The sequence below is a fragment of the Diadema setosum genome, chromosome 4, assembly GCF_964275005.1.
Source record: "Diadema setosum chromosome 4, eeDiaSeto1, whole genome shotgun sequence".
Lineage (NCBI taxonomy): Eukaryota > Metazoa > Echinodermata > Echinoidea > Diadematoida > Diadematidae > Diadema > Diadema setosum.
The window spans coordinates 2,953,590-2,975,546 of record NC_092688.1 but is presented as its reverse complement, the minus strand read 5'-3'; the positions used below and the strand labels follow the sequence as shown (position 1 = coordinate 2,975,546).

General features: G+C 39.0%; 2 protein-coding genes across 2 annotated transcripts in view; one reads left to right on the top strand and one right to left on the bottom strand.

Annotated features, from left to right (window-relative positions):
• The window catches only part of LOC140226759 (uncharacterized), a 56,126-nt gene extending 48,777 nt beyond the window's left edge, over positions 1-7,349 (top strand). Inside the window, exons 21-28 of the mRNA XM_072307189.1 lie at positions 620-831; positions 1,894-2,115; positions 2,598-2,670; positions 3,244-3,366; positions 4,015-4,074; positions 4,572-4,730; positions 5,800-5,936; positions 6,598-7,349. Coding sequence (XP_072163290.1) covers positions 620-831; positions 1,894-2,115; positions 2,598-2,670; positions 3,244-3,366; positions 4,015-4,074; positions 4,572-4,730; positions 5,800-5,936; positions 6,598-6,628 — 1,017 coding nt within the window. The 3' untranslated portion in view covers positions 6,629-7,349. The remainder of the gene's footprint in view (positions 1-619; positions 832-1,893; positions 2,116-2,597; positions 2,671-3,243; positions 3,367-4,014; positions 4,075-4,571; positions 4,731-5,799; positions 5,937-6,597) is intronic.
• Positions 7,350-15,986: 8,637 nt separating this feature from the next.
• LOC140227518 (transcription elongation factor SPT6-like) overlaps positions 15,987-21,957 on the bottom strand; it is a 35,572-nt gene continuing 29,601 nt past the window's right edge. The window contains exons 30-37 of the mRNA XM_072307919.1: positions 21,587-21,702; positions 20,997-21,119; positions 19,883-20,081; positions 18,908-19,060; positions 18,397-18,474; positions 17,424-17,626; positions 16,428-16,657; positions 15,987-16,211 (exon numbers count right to left, since the gene is read on the bottom strand). Coding sequence (XP_072164020.1) covers positions 15,998-16,211; positions 16,428-16,657; positions 17,424-17,626; positions 18,397-18,474; positions 18,908-19,060; positions 19,883-20,081; positions 20,997-21,119; positions 21,587-21,702 — 1,316 coding nt within the window. The 3' untranslated portion in view covers positions 15,987-15,997. The remainder of the gene's footprint in view (positions 16,212-16,427; positions 16,658-17,423; positions 17,627-18,396; positions 18,475-18,907; positions 19,061-19,882; positions 20,082-20,996; positions 21,120-21,586; positions 21,703-21,957) is intronic.

Below are 21,957 nucleotides of genomic sequence, written 5' to 3'. Positions count from 1 at the left end.
TTGGTTGTGATCTACATTGTAGTTGATCCACTGGTTATCACATGGTTTTGTACTATTCCAGGTCTCAACATTAGCGGTGACCCAGTGGCCCAGGGCCACTAAAAATTTATGTCGGGCCACCAAATTTCCAGAAAGGTTATATTTTGGTGGCCCAATCGGACAGTTAGGATTCAAAATGGGTAGTTGTGTTTCTGTTTTGTTTCGGGCTACTACATTTCTTTTTGGAGCCACCAGAAAAAAGAGTTAGTGCCGATCCCTGTATCCCCATCTTTTCTCTCTTGATATTCATTACAAACTCTTAATTTCTGTAAATACAGAAGAAATACTGTACATTGTACCTCTAGAGTGGCCATAATTTGATCCATTACCAACAGGTAATTAAAACTATAAATGAAATAAAATGATATCCTTTTGGGACAGAAAAAAAAAGAGTATGACAAACAACATTTGGCAGTCCCTGGGATATTGTTGCCAATCATTCCCCCAAAATACCTCTTTTGTTTCTCTGCATTCTTTTTTGGGCATCCATTCTCTTTCCTGTTTGTTTGTGTCTGTCTGTCTGTCTGTCTGTTTGTTTCAATCCTGTGACCATCTCACACTTCCCCCATCTCTACCCAAGGTGGATGATGCTAAGAAGAAGGCAGCCATGTCCCCACGGGGTGTGTCCAGCTTCTACAACTCGATGTCCCTCCACCAGCAGTTCTCCCTGCTGGCCCTCCAGGCCAACGCTGGCTCCCAGGGCTTCCATTTCCAGCTGGCTGAGAGGGGCCCAAAGGACGGGGTCTACATCCAGGGCTGCATGCCTGCCGGAGTGATGCGTGTCGGAGACAGGTTAGTACTTTAAAAAGTGAAATTCCACCCTATGTTTGAGTTGACAGTGATTAACAGAATATGGTATGTAAGCTGTTATTTTGTAAATTTCGTGAATCACAGCGGGACTGTGAATTTCACAACACACGAAAATGTTGCCATGCGCCAGGTAATAGTGCACTTAAGATATCCTCAGTGTCAATTCATAAAAACAATGTCTCGCAAAAATGTCTGTGACATCCTCATTCGCAAAAATAGCTGTATGCAAAAATAACAGCTCATACACTAAAATTAGACAAAAAAAAATATTAGAGGTTCTATCAAAACTTGATTTAATAGAATAAAAAAGAGAGAATTTTAGGACAGGAAAATTAGAAGAGGCAATGATTACAGTACATCACCTCACATCTCTCACATTGATTGGTATACATGTACACAATGGTATAAGGATGTTTTTGGTCAATTTAGAAACAACATAACAACTCTCCTCTAAAAGTCATGTCAAATCATACCATTTCATCATACCATTTCTGAAGGAATTGTCAAAGTAAAAGTGAAGAAGCTTTGTTGAAGTTGACAGTTTACATAATAGGTGACATAGCATATCATTCATATTCAATTGATTGACATTGAGTACAGTACTGTAAAAGTGGGAATTTTCGTGGTGTTGAAATTATCGCGCGTTTAGTGCAACCAGAAACTAGCGCGAAAATAAAAGCATGTGAATATTTTTGCTTGCCATAAGTTCCTGTGCGTGATGTCTTGATTCCGCGGAATTAAAAACATGCGAAATTCTTCTCACCAGGCCAGGCGCGAAAAATTAGTCGCGCGAAAATATCCACTTTTACAGTAATTAAGAATTACAAGAGTACAAAAATATTGCTGCTAACATGTGATGTACATGTATATCTTGTTCATTTATTTTTAGATATTTCTTGCCAATGGTAACCTGGCAAAGTTCGTACACAAAATAAACTAATGCTATTTGATAATCTCCAAGATTGGTGTGGATCTGATTCTTACCCTTATGTGAATGACAATCAAAGTTTTTGAATGATTTCGTGTTGCTGTCTTAATACTCAGGCTGGTGGAGGTCAACGGTCACAGCGTGCTGGCTTCAAGCATCCTGGAGGTCAACACGCTGCTCAACCGCTCCCGGAAGGCCCAGCTGGTGCTGATGCGGGAAGGGAGCAGCGACCACATGGGGACGGAGGTTGACCGGCTGACCATGCAGCTGGCCACAGCCTCAGAGCACTATGAAGCATGCTGGCAGGAGAACAAGCGACTGTCAGAGACTGTGCAGAGGTGAGAGGTCACATGTTCTTTCCCCCCAAAGTATGCTCTCCATAACTTTCCCTAGAGGAGCATTCCTCTTGTTTTAGAACCATCAAAAGTACTTTGGCATTTATCTCTTTTCATTAACCTTCACTTTACATCAGTTGTAGAGAAGCATGCTGGATAAGATATCTTTCATATCACTTCATGTTTTTCAATAGCTTGCTTGAAGTTTAGATATATTGTGATTGAATATTCCAGAGCTTTCAAGATGCCACTGCTCTGAGTCAGAGAAACAAATAATTTTTTTAGAATCACCCCTGCTAAATGAGGCATTAAATTTAGCATTTGTCTCAAAGAAAAGTGATTACAGCATGAGTGGTGGATAGTTGATATTTTTTTTTTTTTTTCAGCAGAAATATGATGATGATTACACAAGTTTGTATCCAGAGGTTGATTGCTCTATAGGGATCGATTTAACGCCAGGGAACCGTCTTCGTTTTCACTTTCAGATTGCGACCCCTGCAGCATCAAGTCTTGGAGCTGTCTCAGCAAAAGACGACGATGCAGCAGCTACATCAGAAGGTTAGTGTCGGTACTGTGAGAAAATTTGTTGAGAATGAAGGAGTTGATATAAAATATGTTACTGATAGGGATATGATAGGATGTCCAATCTTCTATGGCAAAGTATTTGAAATGAACCTTGAAATATTTATACAGCAAGTACAGTATAAGACTTATATTAACATTAAATCTTAAACAAATATTTCATACTCCTTCTTTCATATGTCTTTTTCAGTCCAATCCAATTCAGTGAGACCATTCAGTTTATTTGTCAAAGCTATCACAATGTGATAGTTGTTTACTTCAAGTAGATGTCAATGTAACACCCATGCGTCATGCAGTTGTATTTTCTATTTTTACAGTTGCACTTTATGCGACAAACCCAGTGCCCCACTTGCCCTTGGCAGTTGAAACTTGCCAGTTGGCAAGTAAAATAAATAGGCACCGTGTATCTACTAAATGTATAGGGTCCCTGCCCAATTGAATATTCAGGCAATTGGAAGAAAAATGTATTGTTAAATCGTGAGATGTATATCACAAGTGTTAAGAAGACCTCTTATGTTTTTGGTTATGTGCACTTGCATGTTTGGATAGATTGAGGCGCTTGAAGCCAGGAATCAAGCCATATCAGAGGAGCTAAGGATGGCCCATGAGGGGAACGTCAACCAGTCAAATCAAGCCATCAGTAGACTCCAGGGAGACAAGGAGAGGTTGGAGGTCAGTGCCAACAATTTCACTTCCCATTACATCTCATATTTCTTTTTATCTTTCTCATGTTTTTACACATGTATGCATTTTTTTTTCATTGGTGATCCAATCTCTGAATTTGCTTGTAGCCCTAGTGTAATTTCACATTGAGTGTATGTTTTCTTTTAGAAAATTTGACATATCCCAAATTATAATTTCTTGATTGTAATTTTGCCCGTAGTTGAGGCAAGCCCAAAGTTTGTGAAAATTTCCATACTACTTCCACATTTACAGTAGGACACTGAAAGTACAAAGGGCAAAACAAAACAGAAGGCACTACTGTAGATAGAATGTTAAAGGACAAAATGACATGCAGACAAAAATGTGAAACAAGAGTTAACAGGTAGGAGGAGGAAGAAAAAAAGTACATATTTATCAGGAATGGTTAGAACACAGGCACAACAATGCAAGGACAGGAATGTAGAGAAAATGATTATAAGAAATTGGAAATGTAGACACGTGAAAAGGATGGAAATGTGATTTTAAGGACGTAGAAGTGTGCATGGGACCTGTCGTCAGTATTCACACATTCCATATTTTCAACATCTTCATGAGCTGTGACTGTGCATTTAACATCTTGTAATATCAAAATCCTTTTTTATTTATTTTCACCTACAGGCAAAAGTATGGCAACAAGACCAGAAGCTAAAGAAACTGGAGGCTGCCCTTGCCCAAAAGGTAATTACCAACCAGATGAAAATTATACACACATATGCATAATATTCAGTCAGTGTGGGAAGCTTCTTTTTGACAGGGTTACAAACTGCATCCTGATGTGATTTGGAATTGTGGATTTAACATTTGAAGACCAAGAAACATTTTGAAAACATATGTGTGACGGGTATTTGTAAGTAAACCTGAACTTGATTCCATTGCCAATGTACCCGTTTGCTGCTGGTGCGAACAAAGGCCTGCCTTAATTCCAGTATGCAATCTAAACAACTTCCCATGAAGGCTTTGTCAAATGCCAAGTTAGAACCTGCCCTCCTGCCCAGAGGGAGACATTCACATCGATGAATGAAACCTCACCCTGAGTCATGCCTGTGCAGGGCGGAGTTGAGACCAAGCGGCCGTGTGAAAAGGGTAAGTGTGTTGTTGACACATGCTACGTGTCTGTAAATACTAATGCCACTCTACTGATACATATGCAAATTCATTTTTGTTGCATTTTCCAGAATGCAGAAATTACCACACTCTCTCAGGAGAAGGACCAAATCCAGAGCAAACAGAAGGTTATTGACCTCAACCTCAATGCAGGGGTCAAGGCCGTTGACCTCATCGCCAATGCAGACAATGACACTCCATTGTGGGAAGTGCTCAAACCTGCTGAGAAAGTAAGAATTTTCTACAGTTTATATGTGATAACTTATGTTTTCTTATTTCCCTGTTGGCAAGGTCTCTGATGCATTTCTGCCACTGCTCCTTTTCATTTTTTTTTTTTGTCATCAGTGGTTTAGGTTTGCATGGTAAAAATGATAATGATAATAACAATAATATACATGTATTTCCATAGCACATCTTCCATGTACATGTACACACATGGCATTGTTCATTTGTGCTTTATAAAGGGATTATTTGTGGAACATGTGAGTTTTTAGATTATTATTTTTTATTTTTATTTTTTTTGTCAAGGTTGATGAGGAATTGCTGGTTAATGGGAGTTTGGGGTAGTTGATTCCACATTTTGGGAGCAGCAGGTGAAAATGCTTTTTCACCAAGTGTGGCCAGCATCTTGGTAGTGGGATGGGATGGTAAATGAGACAGATGACAGAATGTAGCTGTGATACAGATGAGTCCGTAGTCTTGTTGTGTGGTCTTTCAGTGTACATGACGTCTTGACAATATGAATTATCAAAGGAAATGAGCTATCCTGCATATTGCTAGGTATTCATTGTATTTCTGATGCCACACAGTTTGCTGCATAAATAGCCACTGTCACTGTGCAAATGGTCAGCATTTGATTGGTACATACAAATTCAACAATTTATTAAAAAAAAACAACACTTAATACATGATAACAGTCCCTTGTTGCTGTCACTAACACCAAATACAAGCCCAAGAAATAGTCATTTAAAGCTGGCAGGAGTGTTCTTTGTGCAGATTTGTTTGCTTGTTAAGTCTTTGCATATATTTCATTTGCAATATTTTCATTTTAATGATTATCATGCTTACTGTAAGTCATCTTCTCCTCACAGTGTGTTGGAATTGCGATATATTCATCTCTTTCTCTCTTTTCACTCATACTACAATGTACCTCCCTCACTCTCTAATTTTCTTGTTCTCATCTCTCTCTTGCTATATCTCTCTCTGCACATACTCTCACCCTCATTGTTTTATATCTCCTTTCTCTCTTTTATATCCCCCCTACTCTTTCTCTCTCACCATGTCTCTCTCTGTCTCTAGGATGAGATCCTCCATGTCCTACAGGAGGAGCTAGAGGAGTCGAGCAGACAGAAGCAGTACCTGGACCAGCTCTACACACTTATGCTGGAGAGGGCGCCAGAGCTGTTAGAACACCTTGAGCAGGACTTTGAAGCGAGGTAGGAAGGGATTCACTGTAACTATAGCTTATTTGTCATGTAATGATAATGATGATAATAAGGTCTTATTTATCTAGGGTAGTCTCTTTAGTGTTGCCACTGCTTTACATGAGGGCTCTGTACCATTATTGATACAGCTACTGTTTCCTTAGAGTGCTGTTTATGTATTTGTGTGGCATCTTCCACCCAAGCTTTTTTCACTGTGTTTAATTTGGTTTATCTATCCTCCTCAACATACTCAGTCTGTTTCGTTTAAATTTTACCAGATTGTGCATGTCAGAGTCCTTTCATCATTTGCCATATAAAGTATACATGTATGTACACATTTCCATGCAAAATAATATAATTTCCCCTAAATTTGCTATTGACTTTGTCATAGTAGCAAAAATTGCTGAACTTGCTTTGAATGATAGTTGTGGCAGTGACATTCTTATCAGTTGTGTGGTGAAGAACGCATGCTTTAAAACATCCAGTGCACTTCTCCCGCTTGCTATTAAACAAAATGTGCTTTCATACATGTACATCTTTTTGTACATAGAAGGGTATGATTTACTTGCTAGATACGAACTAGTCGGTGGACACGCCCTGTTGTTCCTTGTTACGTAACACTGATTGATTACCATGCAAGTTTTCTGTGTTGTTTTCCCCTCAATGTCTGCAGTGAGCTGTCGGGGAGTGAGGAATTCTGCTGATCATAGCTGTGGGGACCAGCTCTCAAGGAGAAGAGAACACCAAATTATACAACTCTATTCCCAGGAAACTAGCATGGTGGATATCCTAGTGTGATACTCAGCCACACAATTCAGACCTGCTATGTCTCACTGATTCTGGAGGAGGAAAATTCATTTCTCCTTCATGTCCATACCAAAGAACCTAAAAATGTCCCTGATTAGGGAATTATATTTGCCTATTGAGATGAGTGTAGCACTCAACTATTTATCTCTTTAGAATCTTCTTCAGAATCTGCCTGATTTTGAAGTGTGAATGTTGGCAGCCCCAATCTTCTAATCCCAAAATCTTAATTTCTGTCAATCCTGCACAAATATGTTGCCTGAGTAGAACGACAGTAGTAGCTTGCTTCACTTTTTTTCAAATATTCAGTGCCATTATTCAGAGGCCTGCATGTTTGAGTTACTCTGAACAGCTTGTTGCTTTTTTGTAACTTCAAAGTTAAGGTTGTCAGTACATATAACAGGGTATCTAAATGCAAAGTGTGTTGGTTGGTAATCCAGCTACGTGTATGTTAAGTTGCTACAGAAAGAGGAACTGAATATAGCGTCTGCAGCTTTATGATATTTTCTTTCATTTTAGACATATTTAGTATAGATACTGCTGATGGATGTTAATTCAAACGTCTCCTGAGTCCTTCCTGGGTTCAGAGTTTAATCTCTGCTTTCAGATTTTTTTTTTTTTTTTTTTTTTTTGGGGGGGGTATTTTTTTTATACTCTGCCCCTAACCCACATTTCAGAGTTCTGCTTTTCTAATGCAGTGAAAAAAATCACAATTAAAGGGGATGGCTAGTAATTGATCAGTGGGAATCAGTTGGAGTGCTGGGGGATGGTTGTTCCAATTCTTGTGGGATTCATTTAAGAGTACATTATATGTCTATTGCTGTGTGAAAATTACTTGCTTCAGAACAGTCTCAAGTAATGTGCAGGTTAATGCCCCATCACCGTACAGGCATGCTAGCCTGGAAACATTAAACTGAACATTACTTGAATATCAGACCATTCTGAAGCAAATAATTTTCACACAACAATAGATATATAATGCAGGGCTCCACACTAACTTTTATTTTTGATGGCCCAAAGGCAAACATCCGACCTTTTTTGGTGGCCCGATCAGGCCACCAAATTCTTCACTTCTGAAATTTTGGTGGCCTGACGTGTGTTTTTGGTGGCCCTGGGCCACCGGGCCACCGTTAGTGTCGAGCCCTGTATAATGTACTCTTAACTGAATCCCACAAGAATTGGAACAATCATCCCTCAGCATTCCCACTGATTCCCTCTGATCAGTTACTAGCCATCCCCTTTAAATGCACTTCAGACTTTTTTTTTTTCATAAGCTTCAATTTTTTCAGACTTTTCTGCAAATACTCTCACACCCTTGCCCTTGGAACACAATATCATCCAATCATTGCATCCCATCAAAGTGATCAGTTGAAGTCCTTTGACTATGCTTTTTCTTTTGTCAAATTAGGAACAGGAGATTATTACTCTTTATTTGCAATTCCTCACAATAATCTATCACATGTTACACACTCAAATGATTAAAATCTTAATTCTGGTTGTGGGACATCACTTTCATTGATACATGTATCTGCCTTGTGCTTGTTTGGCATTCTATTGCTAGACAGATACATTCAGTTTTTAATGCACCTATTACATATCAATTATTGGAAGGTGACAGAGATCAGCAAAGTCACAAATCATATTAAGGTAGACCATCGCTAGACACAGACATGCACATTCATGATAGACTCACACAAATACTCATAATTTGGTATTTCTTTTGTTTATATCGTGATAGATACTAGGAGAGTCTGATTATACATGCACGGAGTATTTGTAAGGTGAACACACATATCTAATTATGCTATGTGAGCATAATAGATATGATGCCACAAAACAGGTAAAGTGGCAGTGGAATGGAACAGAATATGGAAGACAAATTCTCAAGGTACTCTTGTGTGTGGATGGCTTCTTTTAGGTGATCTGATTAATTTGCGATTCCTTTACTGTGCTGCTTTTAAGCTTCTGTGAATCTTGTGTTGACAGCTAAGCCTGAACCAGTTTGCATTCAGTCATTGTTGCTAGGTGGGGCAAGGTTGTGCTAGCTTTCTGGTTGCCACGGGAACTCTTGCTATCAAATTTGAATGACATAGGAAGTTTTCCTTGTTGCAAAACAGAGGCATTTCTATAATCTCAAGTCTATAAGTCAGAAAATAAAAGAGCGCTTGAAAGAGTTATAGCAATATTTTCAAATCATATGGAGTTGATGCATTTAGTTCAATGAAATGGACAGCCATACAAATACACAGCATTCACCACTGACAAAGTTGTATTCAAGGAAAGAATGTGATATTGTGTAAATGCCACTGCTTTGTAAAAAATATTGTTTTGTGAATATCTTTGTTGTAGATGTTATTTATAAAAGCATGGGTGTGTGTTTGTGGCTATTTAAGGTATTTCTGTTGGGTTTCCTGTTACATTGCTCTGTTCTAAGTGTGCTGAAATATTGATTTCTTGTGGGGGGTTTTTCCACCTAGTTTGTAGTTAGAAATTTAAACTGTGATACAGCGTATTCATTTCCCTCTTGCCTACTTGAAGGCTGTTGTATTTTGGGTTCATCTGGATTCAAGCCTTTTTTGTAGATCTCTTATTTATCCACACCGAGTTCATGTATTTTCACGAGCTACATCTTGTAGAAGGAAGCAATGTCTTGAGAGTAGGCGTTATGTTGATAGGTAAATGAAGAAAGTATTTTGTGATATTTTTCACATTTGTGAGTGACTTTGAGGAAATTCATGCCAAATTCGTTGTGTAAATAAGTTGTAAAGCTCAATCATGATACTCAGTGGCGTATCTAGGGAAAACGGCGCCCGGGGCAAGCACGAAAATTGCGCCCCTAATTTCTGAAAAAGTGTTCAACCCCAACACCATCCCGGTAGGGACTTTAAACAAAGTCCACATGATGCTTTTTCAAGCACTTGAAAGGGATTTTTTGAGGGTGATTTAAATGTAATGAATTTTGATAGATTTTGGCGAGCGAGCGTAGCGAGCGAGCCGAAAATTTTTCTATTTGGGGTTACAAAACATGGAATTCTTGTTATTTTTTGCTTACCAAATCCTACAATTCTAATCAAGATATAGTGACGGCCTTATAGATAACGATTTATACCAAAAAACTGAGAACTTTAAAAAATACTCTAAATTAGTACGAGCGAGTGAGTTGAAATTTGTATAATTATGTCCTCGTCATCATCACGTATTGTTCTTATCTTTTTTATATAAATTTTGGCGAGCGAGCCGAAAATTTTTGTATTTCAGCTTACAAATCATGAAACTCTTGTCATTTTTTGCTTATTAAATCTTACAATTCTAATCAAGATATAGTGACGGCCTTATAGATAACGATTTATACCAACAAACTGAGGACTTGAAAAAAATACTCTGAATTAGTACGAGCGAGTGAGCCGAAATTTGTATATTTCCGCGTCATCATTACGTTTTGTTGTTATCTTGTTTGATTCGGGTTTTTTTGCGCCCCCCCCCCCCCCATGTTCGGAACCGTTGGCGCATTCTTTTGATCCAATAAATTGGCGATCGCTTCAGAACGAAAGAAATTGCAGCCGCTGCTCCGTGAAACATTTTGCCTGCTAGATATAAAATGACATGTGTGAACACAATAGACACTGTCATTTTGTCATCATCACGTTTTGTTCTTACCTTCTTTATATAAATTTTGGCGAGCGAGCGCAGCGAGCGAGCCGAAAATTTGTGTATTTCAGCTCACAGAACATGGAATTTTTGTGTGAATACAATAAACATTGTCATTTTGTCCGCGTCATCATCATGTTTTGTTTTTATCTTGTTTTATTTGGTTTTCTGCCCCCCCCCCCCCTCCCCCCACACCATTCTCCCTCCCCCCTTCCGGGAGAGTTTCTTTTTTTTTTCATTCTTCTTCTCCTTTTCTCTTTTTCTTCTTCTTCTTCGTTTTTTTTTTTTTTTTTTTTTCGTTTTTTTGCGCCCCCAAGGAGTGGCGCCCGGGGCACGTGCCCCCCCTTGCCCCCCTCTAGATACGCCACTGATGATACTGCCACAGTGACCATAGTATTTCAAAGTGGATGAGAACTGGAAAGTAATGAATATTGAAGCGGGTATATGTTTTCCATGACATACATACTATTCTTTGTTTCCTATGATATGAAAAAAATGAGATTAAAAATTTACAGATGTTCGTCGAATGTATGATAGAATTTATCAGAAATTTAATGGATGTTCAAAACTTGCCCCGATTGTTCCAAGAGAAATTTGCATCTGTCGCTTATCTGGTGTGCATGTAGAATTTGAGTATGAAATGACCTAATCTATGCACTCAGTCTGAGATTATTTTGATGGAACACCAGTGGATTATAAATCTGCCAACAATATATTCTTAGTATTACAGAAATATGTCAGTTTGGATATGAAATGTTTTGGAGAAACTAGAAAAAAAAATAAATATGAGCGATATAGTTTTGCCAAGTGCATAACAGCATTATTTTCTACAATACACATACAGTGTGATTCTTAAAAAAAAAAAAGTGTTTGAGTGGAATTTCTGGGTATTCATACAACATCATCAAAAACGATATACATTTTGGGATAAACTCTGTTCTAAAGAGACAAGAACGTTGTGCTGAACATCTCTACAGCTTTATACATTGTAGTGTATCAAGAAGAATTGATGCAACCAAGACCTATTTGAGTTTGAAGCATCTTTGGTTTATTGGTATCAATCAAGACTTGTGCTTATCATAGGACCCATCTATGCTGCTGTCTCCTCAGGAAATCATATTGGTATTGATGAAGCTTGTGGTGTCACTTGCAAATGCTGAAGAAAAAAATTGTCATGCCTGATACCAAATTGGCTAATGTTTGGTAAAATGTCATGAACGTTGTACGTGGGAATTTTCCCAAATCCTATTTTTGACCAGCACACTGGTATGGAAAAGTAATTTGACAGGCTTATTATGGAAAACTGATGTAAACTACCCTGTAGTTCCGCTAGATTTGATTTTTGTGAGTAAAACAAGTCAACTCTCTTTTCTGCAACTCTTTTTGACACATGCAGCCTACCTTGGTATGTTGGTGATGGTTGCTATCATGCACATTTCCGTGTAGATGGCATAATTCGTTTTCAAAGTGGAATTTTTATGCAAATTTATTGTATTCTTATAGACTTCCACTGCCAGGAAGTAAATGCACCTGGCATTGAATTGTATTTATTTATTCATTTATTTTGTCCTTATTGCTTTTGTAATTTCCAATGTTACATGATACTGTAAAATAAATGATATATGAGATATATGATATTATGAGATCCCTGATATGAGGAAGTTTCAGTGATCCAACCCAGCTTTCATATTGAGACCTGTTCTCTTGTAAATGTGCAAAATTGTTTTCTCAACTTTCCATGAAATAAATGCTGTCAATGTCAGTATTGTATATTGTAACTGTTGGACATCCCACATCATACCCTATTGAATCAGCTCTTTTGCCACCTCTTATTATGATACTACGATTTCATTAGCTGCTCCAATGCTGCTTCTCATGCCTTTTCCATAAATGCAGAGTTGCAGTGAGAAAATGCGACTGCTGAATCATATTCCAGATGCTGGTGGACTTTTTGGGAGGGCTGTCCCCTACAAAGTGCAAAATCAGCACACATTTACTATAGCTTACAACAAGGACCACACTCCCACAGGCTGCGCAAATCCATCTGGCCAGTACAAAAATGTGCAAGTGTTTACTTGTACCTGGTACACGTGTACATGATGTTCTCTATACTAATACATTACCGAGATAGAAAACCATTCTTGAGAGGGTCCAAGCAGCCGACTACTGCTGATCTGAAACTCCTCCTACGCTGTGTGCACTGTAATCTTGGAAACCTGTTACAGTGCACTCCTGTATAATGAACACGGTTATAATGAAATACCAGTTACAATGAACTAAAAATTTAGGCTATTACATTATTAGCTCTATGTTCTTTATTGTTTATTTGTTCGGTTACAATGAAATTTCAATGTAACGAAAGAAAACTACTGGTCCCAAGCACTTCGTTATACACCTGTAATAGGAGTCCACTGTACCGCAAAACGACTTGCCACGCTTCATTTATTGGCATTTCTTCACTCCCATTATAACAAACACGGTTATAACGAAATTTGGGCCCCAACATTATCCGCTCTATGTGTTTTATTATTAATTTATTTTCATCATTGGTCCATGTAACAAAATTTTGATATAATGGAAGAAAACTGCCAGTCTCAAGGACTTTGTCAAACGGGAGTCCACTGTATTTTGCTACCATCCGTATTCTTTGCCCTGCTTTCACACACACACACACTCATTTGACATAAAATAATCCAAACTAAAATGTTACAAGTTTCCATTTCTTTATTCTCCACATTCAGATGTGATTGTGTTACATCAAACACGTTGATATTCAGATTTCTTTATACAAAAGCAACAGCAAATGGGCAATTTGCGCACATAAGGGAAAAAAATCAGTACAAAAAAACAAAAAATCTACTTGATCAATGTTCTAAAAAAACAGTCTCTAACAGGTATTCATGAAACGCTGTAATATATAGGTAAAGCAGAGAAGAAAACTGCTGTAGACCTTCCAAAAACATCACATGATTCTAGAATGCAAGTTTCTTGTAGATAACAATGTGTGTTTCCTCAGTATGAAAACATGTCGATTACAAATCTTCACACAATATTCTAAAATTATATTCGAGCTAAACCATGACATTGACTTATAGCATTTGAGGGGGAAAAAAAGCAGACACATTTATATAAAAAAAAAAATACTTCGTAATCTGCATCCGTGATTTTTTTTAAAATCATTTTTTGAGCTTTCTGTAAACTGTAGCAGTGAGGCATTCAAGGAGAAATTCATGATCTAATATATAGTTCTACATCCTGTAAACATGTTTGCACTACACTGACAGCCAGACCCAAAGTTAACTTGAGAACTAGTCATACTCCTGTACAATTTATGTACAAAATCTTAGATTTACAAGGCATGAGGGTTGTCGTGGCTGCAATCACATTCTCAGCGCATCATAGTTAAGGTCTACAGTTCATCATCTACAAGCAAGGCATGCATATCCTATAGTCCGCTGGTGATAAAACTCGTCATCAGAAATCAGAAATAAATCAAACATATCTTTGTAGGAGAAAATATAGCTTGAATAGAAGCCACAAAACAAGAAAAAAACAAGAGAGATTGTCATGGATATTTCTGAGGTTCGTGTATGGGTTAGCTTCATGGTAGTAATTGTCTATTCATGAATTGAATGTAAACCAGACATCCATGTCAAGAAATAAACTTAAATAGAAGCCACAAAACATAACAAATACATGTATATAACGAAGCCGGCATTCTTTCATATTTGCTGAGGTCTATATTCCACGGTATTTATTGAGGACAATGTCTGAATTCAGTGGCAAAACGGCCTAAAAATCTCTAATCAAGCCTACATTACTTGGTACATTGTACTTTCCAAACAATGCAATTACATTTCCTCCAGAGTATCATACACACATGGAAAATATTTCAACTCAATGATCAACAAAGTTGAACAATATTCAGTTGGCATGGACATCTGCTTACAGAAAATCAACTTGAATATATAAATACACCTCACAACTCAGCATGTCCATATATTAATATGCTTAGCACTTGGAAACATAGGAATGGGCAACATTCATGCAAGACATGTTTTCATGACAGGGAAATAAAAATCAAGTAAAGTTTAGTTGGCATCAAAAATAAATTTATAAACAACCTCACACGAGTGCAAGGAAAGAAATTCTTTTCAGCATTAGCACTTTTAAAAAGAAATTGAAAAGATATGTACAAACACATGTTCATGCAAAATAGGTACTGCATCATACAGACTTCTCTACAGTGACAGGGGAAAAGCAATTTTGGGGCGATAAAACAAAAAGTGTATTGTAAGCACCTTGAGGGAATTTGTTGTATATCTTCCGCTTGGAAGAATATGGATTGTGAGTTCAACCCCAATTTGAATTGCATAATAACAAAAAAGCAAAACAAACAAACAAACATGTACACAAACATCTGCATCAATTTAAGTACAATGTTGTACACACTCAGTCACTCTCACAGCACAGGCTTATGTGTTGTCAGAAGGACGTAGTTGCTCAGATTCATTTTCTACATTTCTACAAGAGATTCTTCTCCTCAGTCACACACACTGTCCTTCATGACTTGAATGTGTATGTGGTCATGCCATTTCCATTATAGACCAGTCTCTTCATATAAAATGTACCTAAAAGACATACACAATCATGGACTATCTTGTGTGTGGCTGTTCTTCAATGGTACGGCAAAGTCTGACTTACAGACAGACAAAGGGGACGATCACTGCTCTGTAACGAGTGCCATCATCAAATCAGGAAAAGCAAGAAAGTATTACAGCACAGGAAAACAATTATTGCACAGTGCAAGCAATGACCTGGATTGAAACCCTAGAAATAAATTCTACTCATTGATCCAGTGACCATCAGCATGTTTGATGTCACAACGATGGAACCAAGAAAGAATTGTACAACTTTCTGTCAAGTACAGTCAGCGTCTTATACAATATCTCTGTCTCGGTTAGCTCACTCGCATTTACACCATTTCAAACAAGACAGATGAAATACTTGACCCATGTAAGGCTGCAGCCATCCCACCACCTATATGCCAGGATACTGCTGGGAACCTTCAGTATATGACGTAAATCATTTCACCGTTTTACACATGGTGAAGTCATGTGTTTCTTTCTCCACCTGATCATAGCCTTGTTTAATCATCTTGCGTAATTGTTTTCCCTGTAAAAAAGGCTTGCTACTGGACAACATTTTCGTCTTAAGTCCACTGGCAAGTTACTTGCAATGGTTTCTGTATGACCCGCTCTCACTGATGCAAGTTAAATTGAAGTCTGTGAGGAATCTGTCACCATGGTAACACATCACCAATTCTGATCTGACATTACCACTTCTTAACACCATACAGAGTTTCCTTGACCATGCAATTTTGACTTTTCTACTAAGTCATCCACCTCGGTGATCCAATTGGAGTCTGTTGCCTAGCAACACTTGAACAGAACAAGGGCTCCTTAATGGCTGGGTATGAAGAGAAGCAATCAATCAATCATAATATCCTCTGCAATGAAAGATTTTCTTTGACACCTATAACACCAGTCTTGACTTTTCATATGACCTCCTGTTAGACGGCAGAGGTGGGTCGGTTGGGCTTGCGGGTTTCCGTCCAGCGATCACTGCTCGTCGATCAGAGGAGTAGAGTCTCCGCCCGCCTGGCTGGGCGCCGGCGTGGAGATGGACATGGGGCTGGGTTCGTGCAGGGCGGGGCTGGGCTGGACAGGGGGGCGCATGTCCTGCTGCCGTCGCTTGGCCCACTGGGCAGCCTGCTGTGCCCAGTCCACCGTGGCTGAGACGGCCGGCATGGCGCTGCTGCCTCCACCGCTGCTCCTGAGATGCATAAATTGAGACAGGAGGGCATCAATAAAGGATGTGACAAAAATTTCACACAACAATCTTTCACATCAACCGCTGTATCTATTAAATATTGATGTTTAGTGTCTGCATCAGTGACATCAATAAGTACAAATTTCTATCAAGTTCACTGCAAGGAAAAACATCAATGTTGAACAATTTCCCATAGGATGTAACCATGGTGATACGTACCTCTGCGGGGTCCTCGCTACTGTCCTCTGTATCATCTGGCTGGCTGATGGCGTGCTGCCACCCCAGGACTGACGGGGGGTGCGCTGGGACTGGTACTGGGGTGTGCCTGTGATGTTGGTCTGAGGGGTCATGCCTGCCCCCTGTGGGGTGCGCATGGGGTTGATCTGAGGGGTGCGGATGCCGCCGATCTGGGGAGTGCGGGCGATGCCAGTCTGTGGTGTACGCACACCCTGGGATGGACAAGAGAAGTCGGAGGAGGATTAACTAGGATCACACTCATGTCTTATTGAAGAATTCACAGTTTGAGAAATATAGCGTATCTGTAATTTTTCCATTACACTACGTTTCACACTAGGAACGAAGTAATGAAATTTCAATCTTAAATCCCCAAGTTTCTGGACATAGGACAAGTCTCAAAGCTGCCGTTCGAAGCCAGAATAAAATTGCAGTAACAAAATTGGCAAATGACTGTTTGAATTGAATTTGTTAAGAGTCTCTAACAAAAAAAAAAAATTGTATAGTTTAGATTATAAGTTAATGTCACTGAAAATTCTACTACAGACTACCTCTGACAGGAACAAAAATAGACTTATGCGGGACTTCGAGACGTAAGTAGTTTCGGGGTCAGGGGTTTCACTGAATTCAATTTATCTCCAACAGAATCAGCACTTAGGATTTGCCAATTCACCACACACATACAGGTATTCATCTATGGATTCATATTACTACACCACTGTATTTCACAGTTGGAGTACTACTCTTCATCATAAAACCATTCATCAATCAAAAATACAAATCTTCCAAAGTCATTCGACGTCATCTCATTTTCAATGCAAAATGCCAGTTATATGCTAATCATGACCTACTACATTCTATTGAAACAAAAACACACATATATATTTTTAACACAGATGTCTCGCCCATAAAGTCCGATGACAGATTACTGCATTTCAGTTTTGTCACCATTACCACATCCGAGAACAGAGGATCACTTACTGCATAGGAAGGCGTGGCACCCACAGGAGTGGTCAAGGCATTCTGCGGTGTGGGGTAAGAGTAGCCATACCCATAGCGGCCAGCCGTGCCCACCTGTGGGGTCTGGTTGGGGGTCTGGCGGGGCGTACCCTGTAGCATGCTGGGTGTGGCATACATCCCGCTGGTGAAAGTGGTCCCCGTCTTCTGGATCATGGGTGTGCCCGCTTGAAATCACACAAGACAATCAATGGAAATATGTAAGATACAAGTTGTGATGTGACTGATACCAAATATATTTTCCTTTGGTAGGAAATGACATTATTAAAAAGTGTGTGTTCCTTGAGATCAACCTGTGTACTGAATGACATGTCACATTTTGTGTCAAATCACTCAAAAATATACAACCAGATGTAAAAATGAAAACAATACCCAATTAGGCTGGTGTACAATTGTACTAAAAAGGTATGCATTTACTTGTAATAATCATTACAGACCTTGCAACAAGCCATTTAAACCACTGATCACTTCAAAATTTGCTCCAAAAGTTGTTACTGAATTTGTATGTATTAGTTGTTGCTATCTCAGGCAAGCCTTAGGTAAGCTTCCTGCTTGTAAGGAATAGCCCTGTCTCTTTCTTTTCAAAAAAAAAAAAAAAAAGAAGAAGAAGAAAAAAATTATATAAAATGCAATTCAACCCAGAGACTTTAGGGATTATATCCCATTTGGCACTCAATACAATCAAAGGGTGAAACCTTTCTGAGCAAGTGACTTTGGACAATGTGTAAAGTGGATGGGGTTTCCCTGCTAATCAGCACTCTGACCACTCACAAGGGTTAATTAGTAAATGAGCCAACTGACAATGACATGGAAAGGGTAGACAGTTTTTTGCAGCTTCTTCGGTTTGTTACCATCTGTTGCTGACATTGCTACACACAATGGGACTCTTTCTGAGTCCATCCCTGAACGAGGCAGGTGAAGGGATCTTAAAACTCACTCTGCCATGGCGTGCCGTCGTGGGCCACCGACATCGGGGTCCTGTGCGTGCTCATCGGTGTTGGAGTCACATTCATGCCTGGGGTGGGAGAGAGGAAGAAATTATTATTATTCCAAGTCTTCACATGGATCTCCGGTTGGAACCCTTCTTCCATACTCAAAATATCCAAAACCTCAGGCTGAAGTAGAGTTTAGCACATACTCAAGAAGTTTAACAATGTACCTATTTTTCAATTCAATTCTGATTTAACATCTATTATCACATTTTTTTTTCAAATTCAATTAAGAAATGTCAAATAATATGAATTACTGTTCCCTCACACTTGTACATGATTGTATTCTGTGACACAGACATCAATCACAAAACATATTAAAACATTGCACAAAATATGAATAACTGAATGGGGAGTAGATATAGTGCTCAGGTGGACACCATCAATTCTCACAAAAGCCATATGATCTCTGAAGAACACATTTCCTCTTATCACCAATAGATGGCCCCCTTTCCTTACCTGGGATGGGGTCCCTGAAGTGCACCTTGAACCAGCGGTGGAGGGAGTTCACCGTGGTGAACATCTGACCCCGGAAGCGGAAGCCGTCCGGCGTGACCGTCACATACTCATGCCGCACCTTGCTACGTGGCTGGTACGACAACAAGAACTTGCCTGAACAGATAATACATGAAAAACAGAGATCAAGACAGTTAGACAGACAGAAGGATAAAGAAAAAAAACAAAACAAAAAAAAAAAAAAACAGAGATAGACAAAGGGCACATATAAAGGGAGTGAATCTTTGAAATTATCAAAGTATTGTGGACACTTTGAAATATCAATCATGTCAAATTGATTTTCTTAAGTCTATAGATTATTAAAATAAGATGCTGGAGCAGGAAAGGCATCCATGCTCTGAATCTGAATCTGTGATACTTAATGACATCTCACAAGGGCAAACATCTGAAGAATGTCTCTTTCTTTTTGCGACAATTTGTTTTGCTCAAAAAATGCCTATATAATCTGTTTTTCAACTTCTCAAATAAAGAAATTCTCAAGACCACATTTCATCAACACAAACAAACACTTTGCCATACTTACAAGAAAATTCCCTACAATACACGAAACACTTTTTTCATTCCTCTTTGCTTCACAACAGAAAACAAAAGATTATACAATAAGATTTTGGGGCAGGTAATGAAATCAAGCCAATATAGCACACTACAAAAAGAAGAAAATTTACCCACAAAACTAAATGAAGACCACCTATCATCATCAGGGCATTACAAAAATTTTTTTTTAAAATGAATAAAAAATTAAAATCTCACTTGCCCGCATGGGCATTTTGGCAAGACCTACTCTTTTCACTTGCCCAGTAGTGAATTTATGTCATCCCGGGCAAGCAGGCAAGCATAGTTTGCAGCACCCCGACTATGCAAGTCAATAAATGAACAGGACCAAGACCGCTGCTCTAGGGTTCGAGAAGATGGCGGTACCTGGGTAGTCCTTGGTGAAGCTCATAAAGTAAGGGATGCGGTTGGGCGTCTTCTTCTTCTCCTGTGCCAGGAGCCGATCCATGATCTCACGGTTGCCGCCCTCAGTGTCTCGGTAGTACTTGTGGGAGGTCACATCCCGCACAAAGCTGGCCATCGGCTGGACGTGGCGGGCTATGATCTCATCCAGGTCCTCAAACTCCTGTTGATTGCACAATTAAAGCAATTTGCATAAAAGTAAACAAACCTGTATACAAACAACCAAAGGTCTATCATCTTTCCATGTCAATAACCCCAAAACAACAATTCATATCATAAAAAAAAAGATATGAAAAAGAATGGGTAGAATATCATAAGTATACAGCAATAACAAAATAATACTAATAGAAACAGTTATGTTTGTTTATTGGTCTTTTTATTCCCATGCAGCCACTCTAGTCACTTCATCAAAACATAGTAGTCTGGTCTAAATCAAAATCAGTGCAATAGCAAAGCACATCTGCTTAATTCGAAAGGAATCTCTCTTATCAGTTTGGGATGACACAGCATACACAAGAAACAGACCATTGTCGTTTGATACAAATGTACACACACATCCTGTTTGTTTTGCTCGTTTCCTGATTCTGTTGGCAGACTTTCTCAGAATTGCTCTGCACCTGAGCTACATGTATCATAAAGGAAGAAGTACCTTACAACTATAATATTCTAATATGTCAAAAGAAGCAGTGCACACCAATATCACATGAAAATAGCAGGTACTTTAGGACAGGCATTGAACTCCTTGTCATAGGAAATCCAATAACCATACATTTTTTTTTTTTTTTTTTTTTTTTTTTTGCATATCTTGTAGTTTCAGTTTCACAGGGCCACCAACATTCACACATCAAAATCACAGAGAGTCCACAGAGCTTTTGGGAGATAATTTGTTCTTTACACACAATTGGTGATAGTATGCCCTACATCAGGGAGACTGTCATATTCTCTCCTCAGGCCATTCACTCTTTTTTTTTCATATATCCTCTTACAAAACCAGGGAGACCTGGTACATCTGCATTACAGAGTACTTGAAATAAGGCTAGTTTGTGGTTGAGGTTTCCTACATCACAGGGTTACCCACCTCGTCACCTATCCTCAGGCTGGAGCCAAGACTAAAGTCGTTGTCCTTGCCCTCCTCCTTTACGTCGATGTGCTGGTAGATTCCTTCATCCACCTTCCATGTCACTGTGAGGTGGTCAGCTCCCTGAAGGCACAGATAGAAGCATTTAGTCCTGAGCTGTTTCTCTTCTCTGACAGAAACAAAATACTTTCCTATGCATAAATGTCTTCGTCAACCAATCATTTCACTGCTAGCTGGCTGGCTTTCAGGAGTATCATAGGCAAAAGGAAGGATAAATTATAACTTTCATCCCCTTTCAAATGATTGTACACATCAGCTCTGCATATGTCTTACAAACAAGGGAGTTGAATATGCATTGCTAATAAGCTCACACAATCTGTCTGAGTGTGGTTGAATGGTTTCTCAAAAAGACAACACTTGCACCTTAAAGTGCACTTGCTGATCGGGGGGCTCGAGAAATACACTAGTCGCAAAATCATTAAACCCTTCGTTACTATTACTCAAGAGTAACATGACATTAAAGGAAGAGGAAGCCAGCTATGCCCTAAAAAGAGAAATTAATACTGGACGATCAGTTTGTGAGATATTACCTTGCTGCTCGGCCTGATGACCACGTCACCGATGTCCGACTCCCTCATCACCTTCTCAGCCTGCTTGTAGGTGATGTTCTGGAAGGATGGGTGGGTGATTACTCTCTTCACGTAGGCTGTGGGCAAACAGAATGATTGCTATCAGACAGTGATCACCATACAGCAATCATCAAAGAAGATCTGAGACACCTTTAATCCTGTGAAGAATAGCTGATTTTACTATAACATGCATTTCCCATGGACACCTGCACGAGTATACTCGGGACTAGCCTTCAGTGGGTTAAGCTAACTTCAGATTTTCAGTACCAGGGTTTATCCAAATAGTGATAACTCTGCTCATAGATAATGCACTACCAAACAGAGAATTTGTG